The sequence below is a fragment of the Rhincodon typus genome, chromosome 37 (genome assembly GCF_021869965.1).
Source record: "Rhincodon typus isolate 14 chromosome 37, sRhiTyp1.1, whole genome shotgun sequence".
NCBI lineage: Eukaryota > Metazoa > Chordata > Chondrichthyes > Orectolobiformes > Rhincodontidae > Rhincodon > Rhincodon typus.
The window spans coordinates 814,455-835,978 of NC_063368.1; the positions used below are offsets into that span (position 1 = coordinate 814,455).

At 43.3% G+C, this 21,524-nt stretch overlaps 1 protein-coding gene across 2 annotated transcripts in view; it reads right to left on the reverse strand.

Annotated features, from left to right (window-relative positions):
* Positions 1-21,524, reverse strand: part of LOC109916016 (SUN domain-containing protein 2) — a 76,036-nt gene that overhangs the window by 40,260 nt on the left and 14,252 nt on the right. For both annotated transcript variants that reach the window (XM_048617599.1, XM_048617598.1), the window contains exons 9-12: positions 16,938-16,981; positions 7,161-7,323; positions 5,333-5,572; positions 4,846-4,930 (exon numbers count right to left, since the gene is read on the reverse strand). In XM_048617599.1, coding sequence (XP_048473556.1) covers positions 4,846-4,930; positions 5,333-5,572; positions 7,161-7,323; positions 16,938-16,981 — 532 coding nt within the window. The remainder of the gene's footprint in view (positions 1-4,845; positions 4,931-5,332; positions 5,573-7,160; positions 7,324-16,937; positions 16,982-21,524) is intronic.

Here is a 21,524-nt window from a genome sequence, read left to right on the forward strand (position 1 = left end):
AATCTGGTTCCAATGAATGTATTCCAAGTACATAATCAAGATCTTAAGAACATGGGAACTAGGAGCAGGAGTGGACCATTTAGACCCTTGGAGCCTAATCTGCCATTCAATAAGATCATGGTTGATCTGAATGTTGCCTAAATTCCACTTTCCTGTTTGCCATCCCTAACATATCATTCCCTTGCCAATCAACAATCAAGGGCGACAGTGGCTCAGTAGTTAGCACTGCTGCCTCTCAGCACCAGGGACCCAGGTTCGATTTCACCTTCACACAAATGTCCATGTGGAGTTTGCGCATTCTCCCTGTGTCTGTATGGTTTCCTTTGGGTGCTCCCACAGTCTAAAGATGTACAGATTTGGTGAATTGACCATGCTAAATTGCCCATATAGTGTCCAGGGGTATGAAAGTTAGGTGGCTTGGACATGGGAAATGCAGGGTTACAGGGAAAGGGTAGGTGGATGGGACTGGCAGTGTGGATTTGTTGGGCTGAATGGCCTTCTCCACACTGTAGGGATTCTATGATGAATCGAACTTAGCCTTGAAGAAATTAAATAACACTTCCTCAAAGAACAGTGGAGGCTGTGTATGCCATAGGCCAACAGCCTCAGTTCTGAACAAGTGATCTCTTATATAATGTATTTCCTGGTTCTAGTTTCCTCCACAAAAGGAAACATCCTGCCAGCATCCACCCTGTCAATTCTCTCAGGGTCTTGTGTTTCAATGAGATTACCTCCCATTCTTCTGAATGGGAGTGGCTATAAGCCTAACCCCCTAAACCATTGCTCAAGAGATAGTCCCCTCACCCCAGGAATTAGCCTCGTGAACTGCTTCGAGCTGCTTCTAATGCAATTTTATCCTTTCAGTAACGAGGCCGAAACTGTACACGGTACTCCAGATGCGATCTAACCAAAAGCTATGTTAAGCTGTGGCAAAACTTCACTACTTTTTGATTCCGCTCCCCCCCCCACCCCATCTCTGTATTTCCCATGGCTAGTTCACCTAGCCTGCACATCCCTGGACATTATGGGCAATTTAGCATGGCCAATTCACCTAACCGGCATATCTTTGGACTGTGCAAGAAAACCGGAGCATTTGGAGGAAACCCATGCAGGCATGGAGAACATTTAAACTCCATACAGTCACCTAAGGCTAGAATTGAACCTAGGACTCTGGCCCTGAGACAGCAGTGCTAACCAGTGTGCTGCACTTTTCTTCGTAATCACTTGCAGCACCTGCAAACTAACTTTTTGAGACTCCTAGCAACACCACAGTCCAGCCATGAGATAACAAGGTGTGGAGCTGGATGAACACAGCAGACCAAGCAGCATCAGAGGAGCAGGAAGGCTGACGTTTCAGGTCTGGACCCTTCTTCAGTCCAGCCATGGCTGCTTTGCAACTATGTTTCTAATGGTTTTTCTATCATATCCATTCATCTCTATTTGAATGACCAATCATCCATCTTGTCGTGAATGCTGCAGGAATTCAGGTAAAAAAGTCTTCACTTAAATGCTCTGTCTCTTCCTTTTTTACTCTGGTTATCATTACCAACATTACCGTGCAATTTTACCTCTAACTTTCCAAATTTCTCCTTGCATGAATTCTCTCCCCATGGAGGGGTGACGACTGTGCTGAAAGCCAATTCCACATCTCCAGTTATTCAATTTACACTACTTTGGTCACAGCATACCTCAGGTGAAGACTGTCCTAACAGTACAGCTCCCTCTTTCCCAGTACAATCAGCAAGCAGAAGCATTTGTTCATCTCATCTGACAGAGAATGCACCTCACTGTACATTAGTCCTGCAACTGTGCAGTGTTAAAGGGAAAAGGCAGGACAGCATCATCCGTTGACAGCTCTTTCAAACTGTTATAAATGGCCAAAGAACTGGAAATCAGAAACAAAGACTGAAATTGCTGGCAAACTCAGTTCTGAGAAGGGTCACTGCACCTTAAAAGTTAACACTGCTTTCTCTCCACAGATGCTGCTAGACCTGCAGAGTTTTCCTAGCAATTTCTGTTTTTGTTGTAAACTGGCCCTTTTTGTGTTATATGATTCTATGTTCCAAAATTTATCAAGGTGCTTTTTCCGTTGTGATTATATGGAAAGAATATCCAGAATGTAGACCTCCTTCCTGTAGTTCTTAACTTTCTCCAGCAGAATCATGAGATGGGCGGTCAGCTGCTTGGTTTGGTTCAGTAGATATCCACACTGGCTTTTTCTGGCTCATTTCGTGGATGCAATTTGATGGCTTGGATCTTCAGCGACCTCCAGAAATGGTTGGTGTCCATATACAGCAAGATCTGTACATAATTCAAGTTTGGGCTGATACTTGGCAAGTAAGATTTCTTGCAAGAATGCACCAACCACTTAAGGTTTGACACAAAGCGAAAACAGCCAGTGCAGGAAGCAGGCTGATGTTACCATGAAGGACACTCCTTCTCAGCCTCTCCCCTTGCCTGAGGCATAGTAACCCTTGGGTTAAACCACCTTCGGAGCAGTCTACGGTCCAGTCAAACTATGGTAACTTTGTCTTTTAGGGCTCCTGTAGCACTGTAGTTATGGTCCTACCTCTAAGCCAGGAGGCCTGGGTTCATGTCCCATCTGCTCCAGAGGTGGACAATAACACTTCTGAACAGATTCAGTAAAAGAATTGAAACAGCCTACTTGATTCACACACCATCCCCCACTTTCCTGGGTTTTTCTATTTGAGCTGAAATAAGCTACTGAGCTACTTTGTACACACTCAAACAACCATGGTCCAATAGCAACCTTCCTCTGCACACAGGCCCTGGATAACACTAATCTAAGACCATCTGTAGTAAAGGGTGACCTTGAAATAGCTCTTTACCCAACTTCGATGCTTTAATGACCATCTGCATTCACTCTTGCAGTTATAGTTTCAACTGTACATTCCTTATTCCACGTTTAATTCTGAATCTCTTAGAGTGAATGACATTGCACACTGATGTGGCAAGTAGTGAAACCCAGTTAAATACAAGAAGAATAAGCATCACAATTATCTTGCCAACAATACAGGACATGTTACAACAATGAGCTGATTTGTGATAGACCAAAGGCCAAAGTGTGTGGAAAATGAGAGCAGCAAATATGCTAGTGCAATACGTTGTGGTGATTCCAGCGCAATGATCTAAAGCAGTAAGGAATGATTCTGTTCCTGACAGAAAAAGGGAGATTTTTGGAGAAACCTCATTCAGTTACTCAGCATTTGATTCTGTTAAGGATGTCTCTCTGCAGCAAGTACACTCAGATTCATGAAATACTTTGACATGTAAATGAATAATTCGCCTCCTTGAACATGGGACAGTAAAGCCTGCACCAGGCACCGGATTAGTGAAAACACCATTAGGCATTGAGCAACATTCCTGGAATGTCAGAGATCTATAGTACAGCAAAAGGCTGTTCATCAGCCCATCATGTCCATGCCAGTCAAACTACCACCTGACTATTCTAATCCTATTTTCTAGCATTTGGCCCATAGTTTTGTATGACTTGACATTGCAAGTGTACATCTAAATCAGTCCAAAGATGTATGTGTAGGTTAGGTGAACTGGCCACGCTAAATTACCCTGTAGTGTCTAGGAGTGTGCAGGTTAGACAGATTAGCCGTGGGATATGCAGTGTTACAGGGGTAGGATAGGTGGGGTGGGTCTGGGTGGGATGCTCTTCAGTGTGGACTTGACAGGCTAAAATGGCCTGCCTCCCCACTGTAGAGATATGATACAATGAAATATTTCTAAAATGTTGAGGGTTTCTGACTCTACCACCTTCACAGGCAGTGAGTTCCAGACTCCCACGACCCTCTGGGTGAAAAAGTACCTACTCACATCCCATCTTCCCTCAAATCCACGTACCCTTGTCATTGATCCCTCCAAAGGGAAAGGTTTCTTCCTGTCTCCCGTATCAATGCCCTAATAATTTTATACATTTCGATCATGTCCCCTCTCGATCTCTTCTGCTGTAAGGAAAATAACCCCAGTCTGGCCAATTTTACTTCATTACTGAAGCAGCGTAAAAGATAAAGGAGTGGGGTCTCCTTTATAGGTTGCATGACTGCAACAGCAAATGCAGGTGGTCATTAAAGCACCGAGGTAAAGAGCTAGTTCAAGGCCACCCTCTACTGCAGATTGTCTTAGGTAAGTGTTATCCAGTCCTGCAAGCAGAGGAAGGTGATATTGGACCACCATTATTTGAGTGTGTACAAACTAGTCTGCAAATTGTTTCATTTGAGCAAAGTGCACTTAGCCCATCTGTACCAGTGATCTTTCAACTTGCAACATTACAGCCACCTTCCCGATTATTTTATGCTGGATGTATAACCGATATCAAAGAATGCAGTCATCTGGCTTGAAAACCATTTTTGTACCTCCTTCAACGTTATCTGCAGAGTTCTCTTCCATAAGGCAGAGGGCTAGCTCTTCCTTCCTTCTCTAGGGCTTTGGTAACTTGCACAAGGCAGTGAGTTCCAAGATTGGTAACCATTAACCTGCACTGTTAACGGCATTTCAAGGCACAGCAGCTGTTCCTTAAATCTGATGCTAGCACGCGGCCCAAGGAGAACTAAATCATTCCTTAACTGTATGAAGTTGGTTTACTTTAGTGAGATTTACATTATTCATGTTTGATACATGATATATTTTTGCCCTTTCCCCCAACTGGGCTGTAATCGACTGTTTGTTTCCCTCTAAAATGTGATCCATTAGTAAACTCCGACATTCTGGTATACTACAGCAACCCACTTTCAATCCTGTTATATGCAGAAGCTCACTGTAATCTTGCAGGCTCTGAATTGCCATTATTAGTAATAGTTTACTTCTGATATTTACCAGCAGACTCCAGTGCATAGTCCACCATTCCTATCTGATCGGCACTATATAGTTTCAAGGCTCGTTGCACAATATTCTCAACTTCCTGGAAATACAAAAAAGGGAAATACAGTGTCACTTTGAGACAGAGAGGAGTTAATAACTCAGACGTACAAACCAAAATTAGAGAGAGTGTTATCAGGCAGTGCTTCCTCCACGATCTTCTGGCTTCACTGCCTGTATTCAATCGAATAAAAACAGACAGGAGAAGTGACTGCCAAATACTTCTCTGTAGAGCAAGGCAGAATTAAAAGAATCAGAATAAAAAATGCTGAAAATATACTGCATTGTTACCACCTTATTTATTACTTGGATATATTACACCAGATATTTTCTACTATATATCTGCCCACAGCACCACATAAGACAAGGCAAGACAGACAAGCATTCTACGTTATTGTTTGTGCTTTGCCCAAGATTCATAAAACATTTATCTTGTCTAGTTTACCTTTGTAATTGCTGCTCCGGCTAACATGGCTCTGACATTGACTGAGTTCAGCTCTGTTGTTTGACTGTGATTTTGTGAAAGATCAGCAAGGATCTTTTTCTCTAAGTCATGAAGTAGGGCTTCCAGGTCTTCACGATGGACAAACTGTGATATTAGTGCTTGGTCTGAAGATACATGTATGTTGTCCTGTGATGAACCAAACAGCATCCTGTGGACCAACTGGACCACATCTGACTCCATCTAAATTCAAAACAAAACAAGTACTGAAGGGTCCAATGTTTTTCTTGGCATATTAAGAAAATCCACAGAGACAGAGACAGAGTCTGCAATCTATGCAAATAAATACATCAGCGTTTTTAACCGCGTCTTCTAACTCTTATGGTCTCTTAATGCAACATAACTGGCCTGACACTGACTGAGAAAAGAATTAGGGGTTGAATGGGAGAGGTGGGCCATCATTCCAAGCCAAGTTCCATGGAGATTCAGTTGAGATCAGGAATATGGAAATTGCAGCTTTATACAGTGATGTTGTTGGCCAAGATGGAACCACTGATTATCCCAAATCTCCCCATCACCCCATCTCTACATCTTTCATAAAAGCATAGATAATAGGAGTAGGCCATTCAGTCTTTCAATCCTGCTCCACCATTCAATATAGTCGTGGCTGATAATCCAACTCAGTACCCAGTCCCTAAGAATTATATGCAACTCCTTTAGAAAACATTTGATGTTTTGCCCTCAACTACTTTCTGCAGCAGAGAATTCCACAGGCTCACCACTCTCTGGGTGAAGAAATTTCTCCTTATTTCACTTTTAAATGGCTTGTCCCGTATCCTTAAACTGTGATCCCTGGTCTGGACCTATTTCTCATCTGCATGTGTCCGTCAGCATCTTTTTCCTCACCTTTAATGACAATACCCAGAATTACCTCAACTCTAGCTTTCTGCCCATCCACTGCTTTTAAATTGTCATATTGTAATATCCTGTACTGGATAAGCAAAGTAATCTTTGCAATTAAATATTGAGAAGATCAAAACCACTGTCCTTAGTCTCTATTATAAGAACTTAGTTTCCTGACACTGACACCATCCCTCACTCTGAGAACAGGGACCATGGTCTAATCTTGCTCATTGGAATTCATCTGTTGCTGAAAGGCTCATCGTGCTTGTGTTACCTTTGGACTTGACTCTTCCAACAGTCCTGGCTAACTTCCTGTCTTCCATACTCCATAAACCAACAGTCATCGAAAACTCAGCTGTTCAATATATTAACTCACACTTATTCACCTCTCACTCCTGCATTTACACCAGCTCATTTAAAATTCAACTTTTGCGTTTAAGTCGCTCTATGCACATTCCTCTCTCTCTGCAATGTCCTCCAATTTTGGCCTCTTATACATACTAATGTCCTAAGCTGCAGAATTCTGTTCCCAAACCTCCCCGCCTCTCTCGCCTCCATGAAGATGCCCCTTAAAACGTACTTAGTAGTTGAAGACTGTGCTCATCTACAGTAATACAGTAGAGTGGTATCAAATTTTATTTTGTAAAGGCCTTGAACAGCACTGTGGGATATTTTATCACATTAAGGTGCTATGTGAATACAAGTCTTGTTACTGACGTCTTAACAGTTTTAATCAGTTAAGCTCTCTTAGATTCAATTCATGACATAACTCTGCTCAATCTTTTTACTAAAGGATTTCTTTACCCTACAGAAACATTCTATACTTTAGCCATTTTGACTAGGTTTCTATTTCCAGTTTGGAATGGGCCACTTAAAACACTTTTCATCTTTCAGTTTAATAAAAGCAGTAGCTATCTGGGTGACTCACAATGTCCTTCAGACTTTCAAGCTTGCTACTCAATGCTTCCATGTTTGATGCCATGTTCCTTTGTGCAGTACGTATGTCCATCAACTCAAGCTGGGTTTGGCTGAGCTGCTCTTCCAGTTGGTTCAGTGCGGACAGGAGTGTTTGCTGCTCATCATTCACATTACTGAGGACAAAGGTGAGAAATCATCAGGAAACAAGACCGGTTTAAAAAGCCTGCAGAGAAACTGCAGTTTTTTTGACTGGATTCCAGAAACAGGTCAAAAGAAAAGCTACACTGCTCAGTGGATCATTACCGGCTGTTATGACATGAGTCCAGATGTTCTCAATGGAATTCCACTGCTGACCCGATCAGGGCCATTGTCACAGTGGTTTCCATTTTCCTCAGTGTGCTTGAGGCACAGAAGAGAAAACTTAGCCAATGATACCTACTAGGCTTGGATAGTGCGCGACTGGCAAGAGTTCAATTCTCGGTAATTGCACTCTAAGTCTGGGACTTAGGCAAGTGGGGGAGGGAGGCATTGTGGTGTGTTGCTCTGGCCATTTTTGCAAGCGGCTGCATTGTGGTCAAGGTGCTGCTGGTTAGATCTTAGAGAGTGAGCCTGGGTGAAAACTAGGCTTTGTTCAGGATGGTGAGCAGCAACGAGGTAAGAGTAAGGTAAGACAAGACCTTTCTTTCTACCCTAAATCTGCTAGTTTTAAAGGGGTAGAGATGGCAGTCAGTGGAGTGATATTCTCCTCCTGCCAGATGTGGCAGGTCAGGGATCAATTGACTTGCCCCCAGAGACTATGACTGCAGAAAGTGTGTCTGGCGGAAACTCCTCTCAGACTGCATGGGTCAGTTGGAGCAGCACTTGGAAGCACTAAGGAGCATGCAGGAGGCAGAGTGTGTGATAGATAATAGCTTCAGGGATGTGGTCACAATGCAAGTACAGTCAGGTAGATGGGTGACTGCCAGGAGAAGCAGGTAGTGAAGGAGTCTCCTGTGGTTATCCCCCTCTCAAACAAGTATACCATTTTGGAGACTGTTGGGGGAATAGCCTCTCAGGAGAAAACAGCAGTTGTCAGGTCTGCGGCACCATGATTGGCTCTGCTATAAAACAGGGTGTGGCAAAATCCAAGCATGCAGTTGTGATAGGGGACTCTCAAGTCAGGGGCCCAGAAAGGTGTTTCTACAGCCGTGAGCAAGATTCCAGGATGGTGTGTTGCCTTCCTGGCATAAGATTCAAGGATATCTCAGAGCAGCTGAGGCAATTTCTCAAAGTGGAGCCTGAGCAGCTGGAGGGCATTTTACATATTGGTACCAATGACAGGTAGAAAAAGAGATTATGTCCTGCAGAGTGAATATAGGGAGTTAGGCTGGAGGTTAAAATGCAGGTAGTAATCTCTGGCTTATTCCTGGTGTTAGTGAGAGGAGTGAGAGGAGGAATAGGAGGATAGGGCAGGTGAATGCTTGGCTGAGGAGCTGGTGGAGTGGGCCGGAATTCACGTTTTTGGATCACTGGGATCTCTTCTGGGGCAAAAGAGGCCTGTACAAGAGGGATGGGTTGCATCTGAACTGGAGAGTGATCAAAATTCTGGCAGGGAGATTTGCTAGAGATTTACTCAGGTGGGTTTAAACTAGTCTGGCAGCAGGGTGGGACCCTAAGCAGCAGTGTAAGGTTAAAAGAGACCAAGTTAAGTAGACAAGACAGGCAAGAGCAAGGCAGAGAACAAGGGAAGCCTGATTAATTAAACTGCATTTATTTCAAAGCAAGAAGCCTGACAGGTAGGGCAGATGAATTCAGGGCATGGATAGAAACATGGGACTGAAATAGCATAGCCATTACAGAAACATGGCTGAAGGAGGGGCAGGATTCGCAGCTCAATGTTCTGGGTTATAGGATGCTATTGGAAGGATAGAAGAGGAGGCAAGAGAGATCGGGGAGTGGTGTTTTTGGTTAGGGAAAACATCACAACAGTACTCCTGAGGGATCATCCAGTGAAGTTACATGGGTAGAACTGAGAAATAAGAAGGGGTGATCACTTTGATGTGATTGTGTTACAGGTGTCATAGTCAATGGGAAATTGAGGAGCAAATATGTAGGGAGCAGATAGCTGTAAGAATGGTGGTAATAGTAGGGGATTTTAACTTTCTAAACATAATCTGGGACTGTTATATTGTTACAGGCTTGGATGGGGAGGAATTTGTTAAGTGTGCTCAAGAAAACTCCCTCAATTAATATGTAATTAGCCCTACTAAAGAAGGGACAAATCCCAACCTCCCCTTGGGAAATCAGTCAGGGCAACTAACTGAAGTGTTAGTGGGGGTACACTTTAGGACCACAATTCGATTAGTAACAGAAAAGGCATGGTCTGCAAGTTCTAAACTGGAGCAAGGCCAATTTTGATGGTATTGGACAATAACTTTCAAAATCTGATGGGGGAGGCTGTTCACAGGAAGTGAACAGGAAATGAATGGCAAGTGGGAAGCTTTGTATAGCGAGATAACAAGAGTTCAGGACCAGCATGTTCCTGTTAGTGTGAAAGCAAGACTGGTAGGAGTACAGAACACAGGATGACTAGAGATATTGAGTCGCTGGTTAAGAAAAAAGAAAAGGCATGTGTCAGATATAGACAGCTGGGACCAAGTGAATCCCTTGAGTATAGGGGATGTAGGAGTAGACTTAAGAGGAAAGTCAGGAGGGCAAAAAAAGGGGACACGAGATAGCTTTGGCAGATAAAGGACAAGGAGAGTCCAAAGAGATTCTATAATATATTAAGCAACAAACGAGTAACTAGGGAAAGAATAGGGCCCCTTAAAAATCAACAAGGCTGCCTCTGTGAAAGCACAGGAGATGGGAGAGATCTTAAACGATTATTTTCCATCAGTTTTTACTATGGAGAAATGCATGGAAGCTAGGGAACTCTGAGAAATAAACAGTGATGCCTTGAAGAGAGAATGCACATTATGAAGAAGGTGGTGCTAGAGGTCTTAAAACGGACAAAAGTAGATAAATCCCTGGGACCTGATCAAGTGCATCCCATGACGTTGTGGGAAGCTAGGAAAGAAACTGTAGGGCCTGTAGCAGAGGTATTTGTATCAATAGCCATGGGGTGAGGTGCCAGAAGACTGGAGGGTGAATGATATTGTGCCATTAAGAAAAGCTGCAAGGAAAAGCCAGGGAACAACAGACCGGTGAGCCTGACATCAGTGGTGGGCAAGGTCTTGGATGGGATTCAGAGGGACAGGATTTACATGCATTTGGAAAGGCAAGGACTGATTAGGGATAGTCAGCACGGCTATGTTAGTAGGAAATCGTGTCTCACTAACTTGAGTTTTAATGAGATTGACCAAGAAGATTGATGAAGGCAGAGCAATAGACGTTGTCTACATGGACTTCAGCAAGGCCATCAACAAGGTTCCTTATTGTAGACCGGATTAGATCGCATGGGATCTAGGGAGAGCTAGTCAATTGGATACAAAATTGGCTTGACAGTGGGAGGCAGAGGGTGGTGGTAGTAGAGGGTTGTTTTACAGACTGGAGGCCTGTGACCAGGGTGTTAGGTCCACTGCGGTTTGTCATTTATATAAAAAATTTGAATGAGCATATAGGAGGCATGGTTAGTAAGTTTGCAGATGACAAAAAATAGTGGTATGGTGGACTGTGAAGAAGGTTATCTAAGACCACAACAACATGATCTTCATCAACTAGGCCAGTGGACCGAGGAATGGCAGATTGAGTTTAATTTAAGGTAAATGCAAGGTGTTGCATTTTGGTAAGACAAACCAAGGCAGGATTTATACAGTTAATAATGGGGCCCTGGGGAACATTGTTGAACAGAGAGGTCATCGCTGATAGACACAGTGGTGAAGGTGGCATTTGGCACCCATGCCTTCATTGGTCAAAGCATTGAGCACAGGAGTTGGGACATCATGGATGACTGTACAAGACATTGGTAAGGCCACATTTGGAGTACTGCATACAATTCTGGTTGCCATGCTATTGAAAGGATGTTATTAAACTGGAAAGGGTTTATAAAGGATTTAAAAGGATGTTACTGAGGCTGAAGGATTTGCGTTATAAAGGGGAGGCTGGGACTTTTTTCCCCTGGAGCATAGGAGGCTAAATGGTGATCTTATAGAGGTCTATAAAATCATGAGGGCATAGATAAGGAGAACAGTCAAGTTCTTTTCCCTAGGGTAGGGGAGTCCAAAAATAGAGAGCACATGTTCAAGGTGAGGGTAGAAAGATTGAAGAGGGACCTAAGCAGCAACTTTTCAGAGAGTTATACAGTGCAGAACAGGCCTTTCTGCCCATCAAATCTGCACTGACAATAACTATAGCTAACAGTGCGCTAATCCCAATTTCCTGCACTTGTCCCCATATCCTTGAAAATTGTGACATTATTAATGTTTGAAAGCTCATCCAAATATTTTTCCCCAAAGGTTGTAAGGTTTCCAGCCTCAAATACTCTCTCAGGCAGTGCATTCCAGATTCCCACCACCCAGCGAGTGAAAAAAATTTTTTTTTCTTAAATCCCCTCTGAATATCCTGCCCCTTACCCCAAAACTATGCCCTCTCATGATTGACCCCTCAACCAACGCATTATTCACCCTGTCTATACCCCTCAATCTTACACTCCTCATTCATGTCTCCCTTCAGCCTTTTCTGCTCCAGAGAAAGCAATCCAAGCCTATCTAGCCTCTCCTTACAGCTCAATTTCTCCATCCCAGGCAACATCCTGGTGAACCACTTCTGTATTCCCTCTGTACAACTCCAACATTTCCCCCTCGCTCTTGCACTTTGTGCCACGACTGATGAAAGCAAGTGTCTTATATGCCTTCTTAACTATCCTATTCACGTGTTCTGCTGACTTCAGGGAACTGTCGATAATTACTCCAAGATCCTTTGTTCATCTAAGCTACCCGGTGTCCTGCCACTCATTAAATACTCCCTCATCTTGTTTCTTCTTCCAAAGCACATCACCTCACACTTATCAGGGCTAAATGCCATCTGCCACTGGTCTGCTCATTTGACCAACCCATCTATATCTTCCTGTAACCTACAAGCAGCTTCTTTATGGTTAACGACCCTACCAATCTTCTTGTTGTATGAAAACTTGCTTAACATCTCCCCACATATTCATCATTATCAATTATGTATAAAACAAACAATAAGGGTCCCAGCACTGATCCTTGCGGCACACCGCTCGACACCAACCTCCAATCACTCAAACAACCTTCTACCACTACCCTTTGGTGTCCCACTACTAAGCCAGTTTCTGATCCATCTCACCAAGTTCCCCTCAATTCCATGTACTTTAACTTTATCAATCAAAAGCTTTGCTAAAATATATGTAAACTACATCGACTGTAGTTCTGTAACAATTTGTTAGGCATGACCTCCCTCTGACAAAGCTATGCTGACTAACCCTATTTAATCCATGCCTTTCCAAGTGGATATTAATTCTCTCCTTCAGAATTTTCTCTAATTGTTTCCTTACAGCTGACATGAGACTCACCGGTCAATAATTTCCTGGTTCATCTCTACCACCCTTCTTGAAGAGTGGAATCACATTAGGCATCCTTTAAGACTCTGGCATGTCCCACATGGCCAGAGAGAAATCAAAAATTTGTGTCAGAGCCCCTGCAATTTGGTGCGTCATCTCCTACAGCAGCCTCAAATGAAATTCATCCAGGCCAGGGGATTTGCCTGATTTTAAGCCCGACACAGCCTCCAATACCTCCCCATTTCCTATGTCGAACCATGCAAGTTCTTCACAGTCCCTTTTTCTGAATTCCACACCTATGTTCTCCTTTCCCAGGGTGAAGGCCAAAGAGAAGTATTCATTTAACCCCCACCCAATAACCTGCAACTTCACACACAGGTTGCCTTTTTAAAAAAGGCATTTTGTGATGTGGGCATCATTGTCTCGCCTAGTTACTCTTGAGAAGGTGGTGGTGAGCTGTCTTCTTGAACTGCTGTGTCTACCTGCTGTGGGTTGGCCCACAATGCCATTAGGGAGGGAATTCCCTCCCAGCAACAATGAAGGATCCGTGATATATCTCCAACTCAGAGTAGCGAGTAGCTTGGAGGGGAACTTGAAGATGCTGTTCCCACGTATTTGCTGCCCTTGTGCTTCTAGATGGAGGTAGTCGTGGGTTTGGAAGGTGCCGACTGAGGATTTTGTGATTTCTGCAGTGCATTTTGTAGATGGCACATAGTGCTATTACTGAGCATCAGTGGAGGAGGGAGTGGATGCTTGTGGATGTGGTGCCAATCAAGCAGGCTGCTTTGTCCTGGATGGTGTCAAGCTCCTTGAGTGTTGTGGAGCTGCACCAATTCAGGCAAGTGGGGAGTATTCCATTACACTCCTGACATGTGCCTTGTGGATCACAGAATCCCTACAATGTGGAAAGAGGGAATTTGGCCCATCGAGTCCACACCGACCCTCCGAACTGCAGCCCATCCAGACTCAACATTCTACCCTATCCCTGTAACCTTGCACTTCTCCTATGGCTACTCTACTTGGCCTCCACATCTTTGGACTGTGGGAGGGAAGCGGAGCACCTGGAGGAAACCCACACAAATACGGGGAGAATACCTGTGTGGAACTTGCACAGTCACCCAAGGGTGGAATCAAACTTGGGTCCCTGGTGCTGTGTGGCAGCAGTGCTAACCACTGAGCCACCGTGCTGCCCCAAGTAGTGGACAGGCTTTGGGAAGTCAGGTGGTGAGTTACTTGACGCAGAATTTCTAACCTCTGACCTGCTGTTATAGCCACCATGTTTATGCAGGGAGTCCAATTGAGGTTCTGGTCAATGGTAACCCCCAGGATATTGATGGTGGGGAATTCAGTGATGGTAACACTATTGACATTCAATGGTGATGGTTAGGTTGTCTCTTATTTGTGATGGTCATTGCCTGACATTTGTGTGGCATGAACGTTACTTGCCACTTGTCAGCCCAAGCCTGGATATTGTCCAGATCTTGTTGCATTTTAACATGGACGGTTTCAATATCTGAAGAGACACGAATGGTGTTGAACAGTCATCAGTGTACATCCCCACTTCTGACCTTATGATGGAGAGAAGGTCATTGATGAAGCAGCTGAAGATGGTTGGGCCTAGGACACTACCCTGAAGAACTCCTGCAGAGATGTCCTGGAGTTGATATGACTGACGTCTCACTACCATGGTCAACCTCCTATGCGTTAGGTATGACTCCAACCAGTGGAGAGTTGCTCTCTGATACCCATTGATTCCAGGTTAGTAGGGCTCCTTGATGCCACACTCAGTCGAATGCAGCCTGATATCAAGGGCTGTCACTCTCACCTCACCTCAGGAATTCAACTCTTTTGTCCATGTTTGAGCCAAGGCTGTAATGGGGTCAGGAGCTGAGTGGCCCTGGTGGAACCCAAACTGGGCGTCACTGAGCAGGTGCTGCTTGATAGCACTGTTACTGACACCTTCCATTGCTTTACTGATGATCGAGGGGCGACTGATGCTGTGGTAATTGGCTGGTAGGATTTGTCCCTTCCCATTTTTTTTTTTTTTTTTTTACATACAGGACATATCTGAGCATTTTTGCACATTGTCGGGTAGATACCAGTGTTGTAACTGTACTGGAAGAGCTTGGCTAGGGGAGCAACAAACTGTGAAGCACAAATCTTGCTGAAGACTAGTATTTGTCATGCTGGGAACCACTGGAGGAGGCTGAGATGGATCATCTGCTCAGCACTTCTGGCTGAAGATTGCTGCAAATGCTTTAGCCTTATCTGGGCTGGATTAGCTGGGCTCTTCCATCTTTGAGAATGGGGATATTTGGGGAGCCTCCTCCTCCAGTGAGTTGTTTAATTGTTCACCACCATTTTCGACTAGATGTGGCAAGGCTGCAGAGCTTAGGTCTGATCCATTGGTTGTGGGATCACTCAGCTCTGAGTATGCCGTTTGGCACAATAATCCTGCTTTGTAGCTTCACCAGGCTTACACCTCATTTTCAGGTACACCTGGTGCTGCTCCTGGCATGCCCTCCTGCACTATCCATCGAAGAATGGTTAATCACTTTCCTTCTGCACTTACTGTATTTCTCCAGGGCCGCAGCCAAATTGCTCACTTTGAATTTGCTGAAAGCCTTTGTTCTTCCTCATTCAGAATTGAATTGTCCTAGACATCTGGGGTATTCTCAACTTATTGCTGCTATATTTCCCCCTAACATTTACTCTCCCCAGCTCCTTTCTGAATGACCCCCACTGCTCCGCTGTAGACTCACCTACAAGGGTCTGTTCCCAGTCAACTTTAATAAAATCTGTCTTTCCCCAGTCCAAAGCCATTTTTTGCAGGCCCTCTTTTTCCTTGCCCAGAACAAATTTGAACTTGACTATGCTGTGGTCGCTATCACTAAAATGTTCTCCCACTGTGTAGAATACTTGTCTGGCTTCTTCCCCCAGAAACCGATCCAGCAAAGCACCATCCCTTGTTGGGTAGTCTGTATATTAATATAAAAACTCCCCTGGATACATTTCAGTACATCCACCCCTCTAACCACATAACATTATGACTATTGCAATTTTTATGATAGGAAAGTTAAAATCCATTGGGTATCACTGCTCTTCCATGATCATTACTGTTACACACCAGTGTGAAATGTCTATTTCCCACTGACTCTTTTGAGGCCTATAATACATTCTCAGTAAAGTGGTTGCCCTCTTAACATTCCTAAGTTCTACCCACAAAACCTCAATTGAGGACCCCTTCAAAATATCATCTTTCCTTATTGCAATAATTGACTCCTTAATTAATAGTGCTGCACCATCACCCGTTTTATATCCTCCTCAGGTCTCATTTAAAGATCCTACATCCTGAAACATGGAGTTGCCAGTCCAGCCCTTCCCAGAGGGTGGTGCATATATGGAAATAAATGCCAGAGGAAATGGCACAGGCAAGTACAATTACAAAGACCTCCAGACAGGTACATGGAAAGGATAGGTTTTGTGGAAAATAGGTCAAATGCGGGCAAATGGGACTAGTTCAGTTTAGAAAACTGCCAGCTGAAAGAGCTCAGTTGGGAGAGCGTTAAACCAAAGATTTAAAAGTCCCTGGTTCAATCCTGGGTTTCGGCAAAATGAGTGCTTGCTGATCGGGTCAGCCTTTGTTTTCAGTGTGGACTTGTTGGGCTGAAGGACCTGTTTCCACACTGTAGGGATTCTATGAAAACCTGGTGAGCACGACAAGCTGGGCTGAAGGGTTGGTTTCGATGCTGTATGACTCTGACTGTATTAAATCAGAATTGGTGATGCCTGTGAAACTGCAAGGTTCAATACCATCAAGGGTGGGGATGGAGGAGGGGGGATGCGTGTGAAGAAACATAGTATTCAAGCAAGCTTTTTCTTCAATTCTGCAAGTCTGAAGGCGACAAAGGATAACTTGTTCAGCAAGGAGCCATACTCTGCTTCATGTACCAGTCACTTAAGAATGCATGTAATCATCTGCACCCACCAGCACTATGATGTTGGCTTTCTTCCAACAACAAAAGAGATATCAGCACAATTGCTGAAAGTACGAACAACTAGTTTGACAGTACCAAGTTGTACAGTGGAACATCAGTTGCAGAATTTGCTCATTCAGCTCCACTGTTGGTGGTATTTTCAAGGCAGTTCTCAACAACACAACCAACAGAACAAATAATTCTAAATTAGCAATAATCATTTACTGTGGCTATATCCAATTGAAAACATTCCTGTTGGACAATTTCATACATGGCAGAGAAACCGTGCAATCAGCCCCATCTTTCGTACCTTACAAAAGCAGACTTTGCTTCCTTTATTTCTCTGAACATCTCCTGGAAAGAGTAAACACAGAAAATAGTATTCAATTTTATGTTTATATTTGAGGTTTGTACTGATTTCCAGTTATGACTGCCCAGACGCTGGTTTTGCTACTTTTGCGCTTTTAGGGCAGTCATCTTATTTTCAAATAAGCTGCCCAGAGGTTTGAAGCATCAAGATAATACCATGAATCTGGATTACAAACTAGAAGACTTTCACCAAATCATTAATAAAGAAATTGAACACCATCACGGAAGTTTTAACATATTGTTAGCAACATAAAACATGCAGCAGCATTGCCATTAATTTATTAGTTTTCAATCTGGCAAAAGATGGTCTGAGCCCAAAGCCAGTCTTGAATTTAGAAATATGTACCAAAACCCAAACTCTAAAGCTAATTTAAAACCCAGTGTAGTATGGACACCAAAATACTTCATAAATTGTTATTCTCTTTCTCACGTTGATTGAGGTTTCAAAACAGCACAAAGCAATACTTATCATCATAAATTGTTACCAAGAAACCATGGGAACAATGAGGTCCAGTTCATGGCCCCAAAGCATAGTTTAATGTATCATGTTTCACATTACACGTACAAATATTTTCTAAGAGATGCAAATTTGTGTTAACTTGTAGAAAAACCGAAAGAACTGTGGATGCTGTAAATCAGGAACAAAAACAGAAGTTGCTGGAAAAGCTCAGCAGGTCTGGCAGCATCTGTGAAGAAAAATAATCAGTGTTAACGTTTCGGGTCCTGTGACCCTTCCTCAGAATGGATGGTAGCCTGGAAAACGTCGGTTTATATGAAAATATAGGGAGAGGGATGGGGTAGGGAGTAAACAATAGGATGGAGTCTGGAGAGAAAAACAGCAGTTCGATAGACAAAGGAGTTGAAAACAATCTGGCTGGGGAGGGTGAATAGTTGTTAATGGGACCGTTAGTGACCAACAATAGGCAGTGTGTAAGGGCAGGCTGTGAGATAACAAGAATTAGGGGGCTAGGACATGGGAGAGTTTAGGCCCTAAAATTATTGAACTCAATATGGAGTCCAGAGGGCTGCAGAAACCCCAAGCAGAAAATGAGGTGTTGTTCTCTCAGCTTGCATTGAGCTTCACTGGAACACTGCAACAAACCGGAGACAGATGTTGGCCAGGCAACAGCTAGCTCAGGGTCGTTTTTGCGAGCAGAATATAGATGTTCTACGAAGCAGTCACCCAGCCTACGTTTTGTTTCCCTGATGTAGAGGAGGCCACATTGTGAGCAGCGAATGCAGTAGACTAGATTGTGTCAAGTGCAGGTGAAGTGTTGCTTCACCTGGAAGGTATGTTTTGAGCCCTTGGATAGTGAGGAGGGAGGAGGTAAATGGGCAGGTGTTGCACCTTTGTCCACAGTCACATTTCTGTATTCACCTGGATATGTTTCTCTGGACTGAAGTGATAAATAAGTTATATAAAACTTATACACCCTGATGTGTCCCTACAGGCTTCTTTACATTTAATCAGTAGCTTTGTTAGGTCCTTTCATTCTTTTGCCTCTAAATACAAAAGCACAACATCTAACTGACCGAAGTTTACTGCTCCCGACAGCAATGCTTCAACACATTGACATAGCTGATTCTTTACTAGCCATCTGAGGTGTCAATTGGTGATTTACTTTACCAATCATCTTGACTATCTGTATTGACCACCGAATAAAATTGTTGACACTGTAAAGGCAGTATAACTAACACTCACTAGGGATCAGTTAGCTGAATGGCTAGTTTGCCATATTGAACGAAGCCAAGAGTGTGGGTTCAATTCCTGTACTGGCTAAAAGCTCCAGGAAAATCCCACCTTCTCAAAGTTGCCCAAGGTGTGGTGACCCTCAGGTTAAACTCATCACCAGTTGTCTCTCACTAATAAAAAAAAAGAGCAGCTCTATGGTTGTCTGGAACTATGCTGACTTCAATACCACTAATCCCTGGTTGGAATACTTGGGATTTGGCTTTGTCGGCCCAATGCTTCACAGTCATTTAGAGTCATACAGTCAGAGTCCTACAGCACGGAGACTTCAGCTCAAACTGGTCCATGCCAACCAAAATGTCCATACACACTAACCCCATTTCTCCGCACTTGGCCCACATCCTTCTAAACCTTTCCCTATCCATGTATTTGTCCAAACGTCTTTTAAATGTTGTTAATGTACCTGGTTCAACCACTTCTGCTGGCAGCTCATTCCGTTATGCATACCACCCTCTCTGTAAAAAAAGTTACCCCTCAGGTTCCATGTATTCTTTCCCCTCTTACCTTAAACGGATGCCCTGTAGTCCCCGATTCCCCAACCCTAAGGCAAAGACTGCGTGCATTCACCCTATCCATGCCTCATGATTTTATACACTCCTACAAGATTCCCCCCCTCAGTCTCCTACACTCTCATTCCCATTAACCCCTGCTAATCTAGGTTTCCCTTACCTAAACATAATCTACCTCTGCCTTAAAAACAAAAAAAATCACGTTTAGCTCCAAAACCATAAGCCTTTAGAGAACTAAAAAAAATTCCCTCATCTGTTACCAAAAATGATGCCCCTAATTTTAAAACAAGTATCCCTAGTTATGGAAGAAACAACTTTTCCACATCCAACTTGTCAAGATCATAAATATAGGAGCAGAATTAGACCATTTGGCCCTACATTCGGGTATCCTCCGTTATTTGATCATTGTTGATATAGGTTTCTTAACCTTCTCTGCGTAACCCTTGATCCCCTTACTAATCAAGAACCACCTAGCTTTCTCTGCTTTAAAACCTGTCTTGGCCTCTATAGCCTTCTGTGGCAACGAGTTCCAAAGATTCACAACACTCTGGCTAAAGAAATTCCTCCTCATCTCTATTCTAAAGGGTTTTCCCTTTACTGAGGCTGTGTCCTTGGGTCCTAGTCTCTCCTACTAGTGGAAACACCTTCTCCATGTCCACTCTATCCAGGCCTCTCAGTATTCTATAAGATTCAATGAGATTCCCCAATTCTTCTAAATTCCACTGAGTACATACCCAGAATTTTCAACTGCTCCTCATATGCCAAGCCCTTCATATCTGGGTCATTCTTGTAAACTCCTCTAGACTCTCTCCAATGCCAGCACATCCTTCCTTAGATAGGTGGCCCAAAACTGTTCACAACGTTCTAAATGCAATCTAACCAGAGCCTTATACATCCTCAGCAGTACTTCCTTGCTCGTGTATTCCAGCCCTCAAAAACTTTGATCAAATCATGTCTTGTGCTTCTGAACTCTGTTGAAAACAACTCTGTACCAAATCATGCACCTGGCCCCAGTGGCCTAATGGATAAGGCACTGGCCTCCTAAGCCAGGCATTGTGGGTTCAAGTTGGAAACAGGCCCTTTGGCCCAACAAGTCCACACCGCCCCTCAGAGCATCCTACCCAGACCTATCCCTCATAACCCACCTAATCTACACATCCCTGAACACTATGGCCAATTTAGCATGGCCAATCCACCCTAACCTGCACATCTTTGGACTGAGGGGGGAAACCCAGAGCAAACCCACACAGACACGGGGAGAATGTGCACACTCCATACAGACAGTCGCCCAAGGGTGGAATTGAACCCAGGACCCTGGCGCTGCGAGGCAGCATTGTTAACCACAGCCACCGTACCACCCAAATCTATCTTTTGTTTTTTAAGTTCAGTTTTAAGTTAATGTGAATGGTACCTATGCATGGCAACAGTACACACTTTTCACCGTATTTAATATTGAATACGTGACAATAAATGATTCAAATTCAAATGTTACTTCAAGAATTCCAATAAGTTGGTTAAACACAATTTCCCCTTCACAAAAACATGCTGCGCTTCCCAATTATCTTGAGTTCTGAATCCAGCTCGTGTTATTACCGAACAAGATGAAACCCTGACAGAAATCTGGTTTGATAAATGGTATTGTGTCTATTCATTTTAACAAGGTGATCTCTCACTGAATTATAAGCAAGCTACACTGCACTTTTGGTTTTCAAGAAGAAAACAGGAGTTTATTGTGCAAAAGAAAGCAATAGAAAACACAGTAAGCCAAACTATTTATATACAATTTGCCTTTAGAGGTTTCAAAATATATAGTAAATATTTCATCTGAAAAACTTCCTTTCACAGTACTTGCACCGGACAGAATCTCTTCTCTATCACCTCCATAGGTTTACTTTAACAGTAACTTCAACTTCCAGTATGGAGAATGTGATAGCCTCTTCCTGGAGCCTTTCTATACCTGAGCTAAAACTTCCTTAGCTTTAAATAACCTGTTCAGGATTTCATCCAAACACTTATGGCCTAGAACTGTTACTAAACTCCCTACTCAAAAAAAATCAAAGCAATGCAACACAGAAACAGGCCATTTGACCAATGAAGATTATGCCAACACATGATGCCTTTATAAACTAAAAACCTTTTTTATACAGTCGGTCATTTGTGGAATAAGCTTCTAGGAGAAGTGATAGATACAGGTACAATTAGAATGTTTAAAAGACATTTATATAAGTACATGAATAAGAAATGTGTGGAGGGATACAGGCCAAGGGCA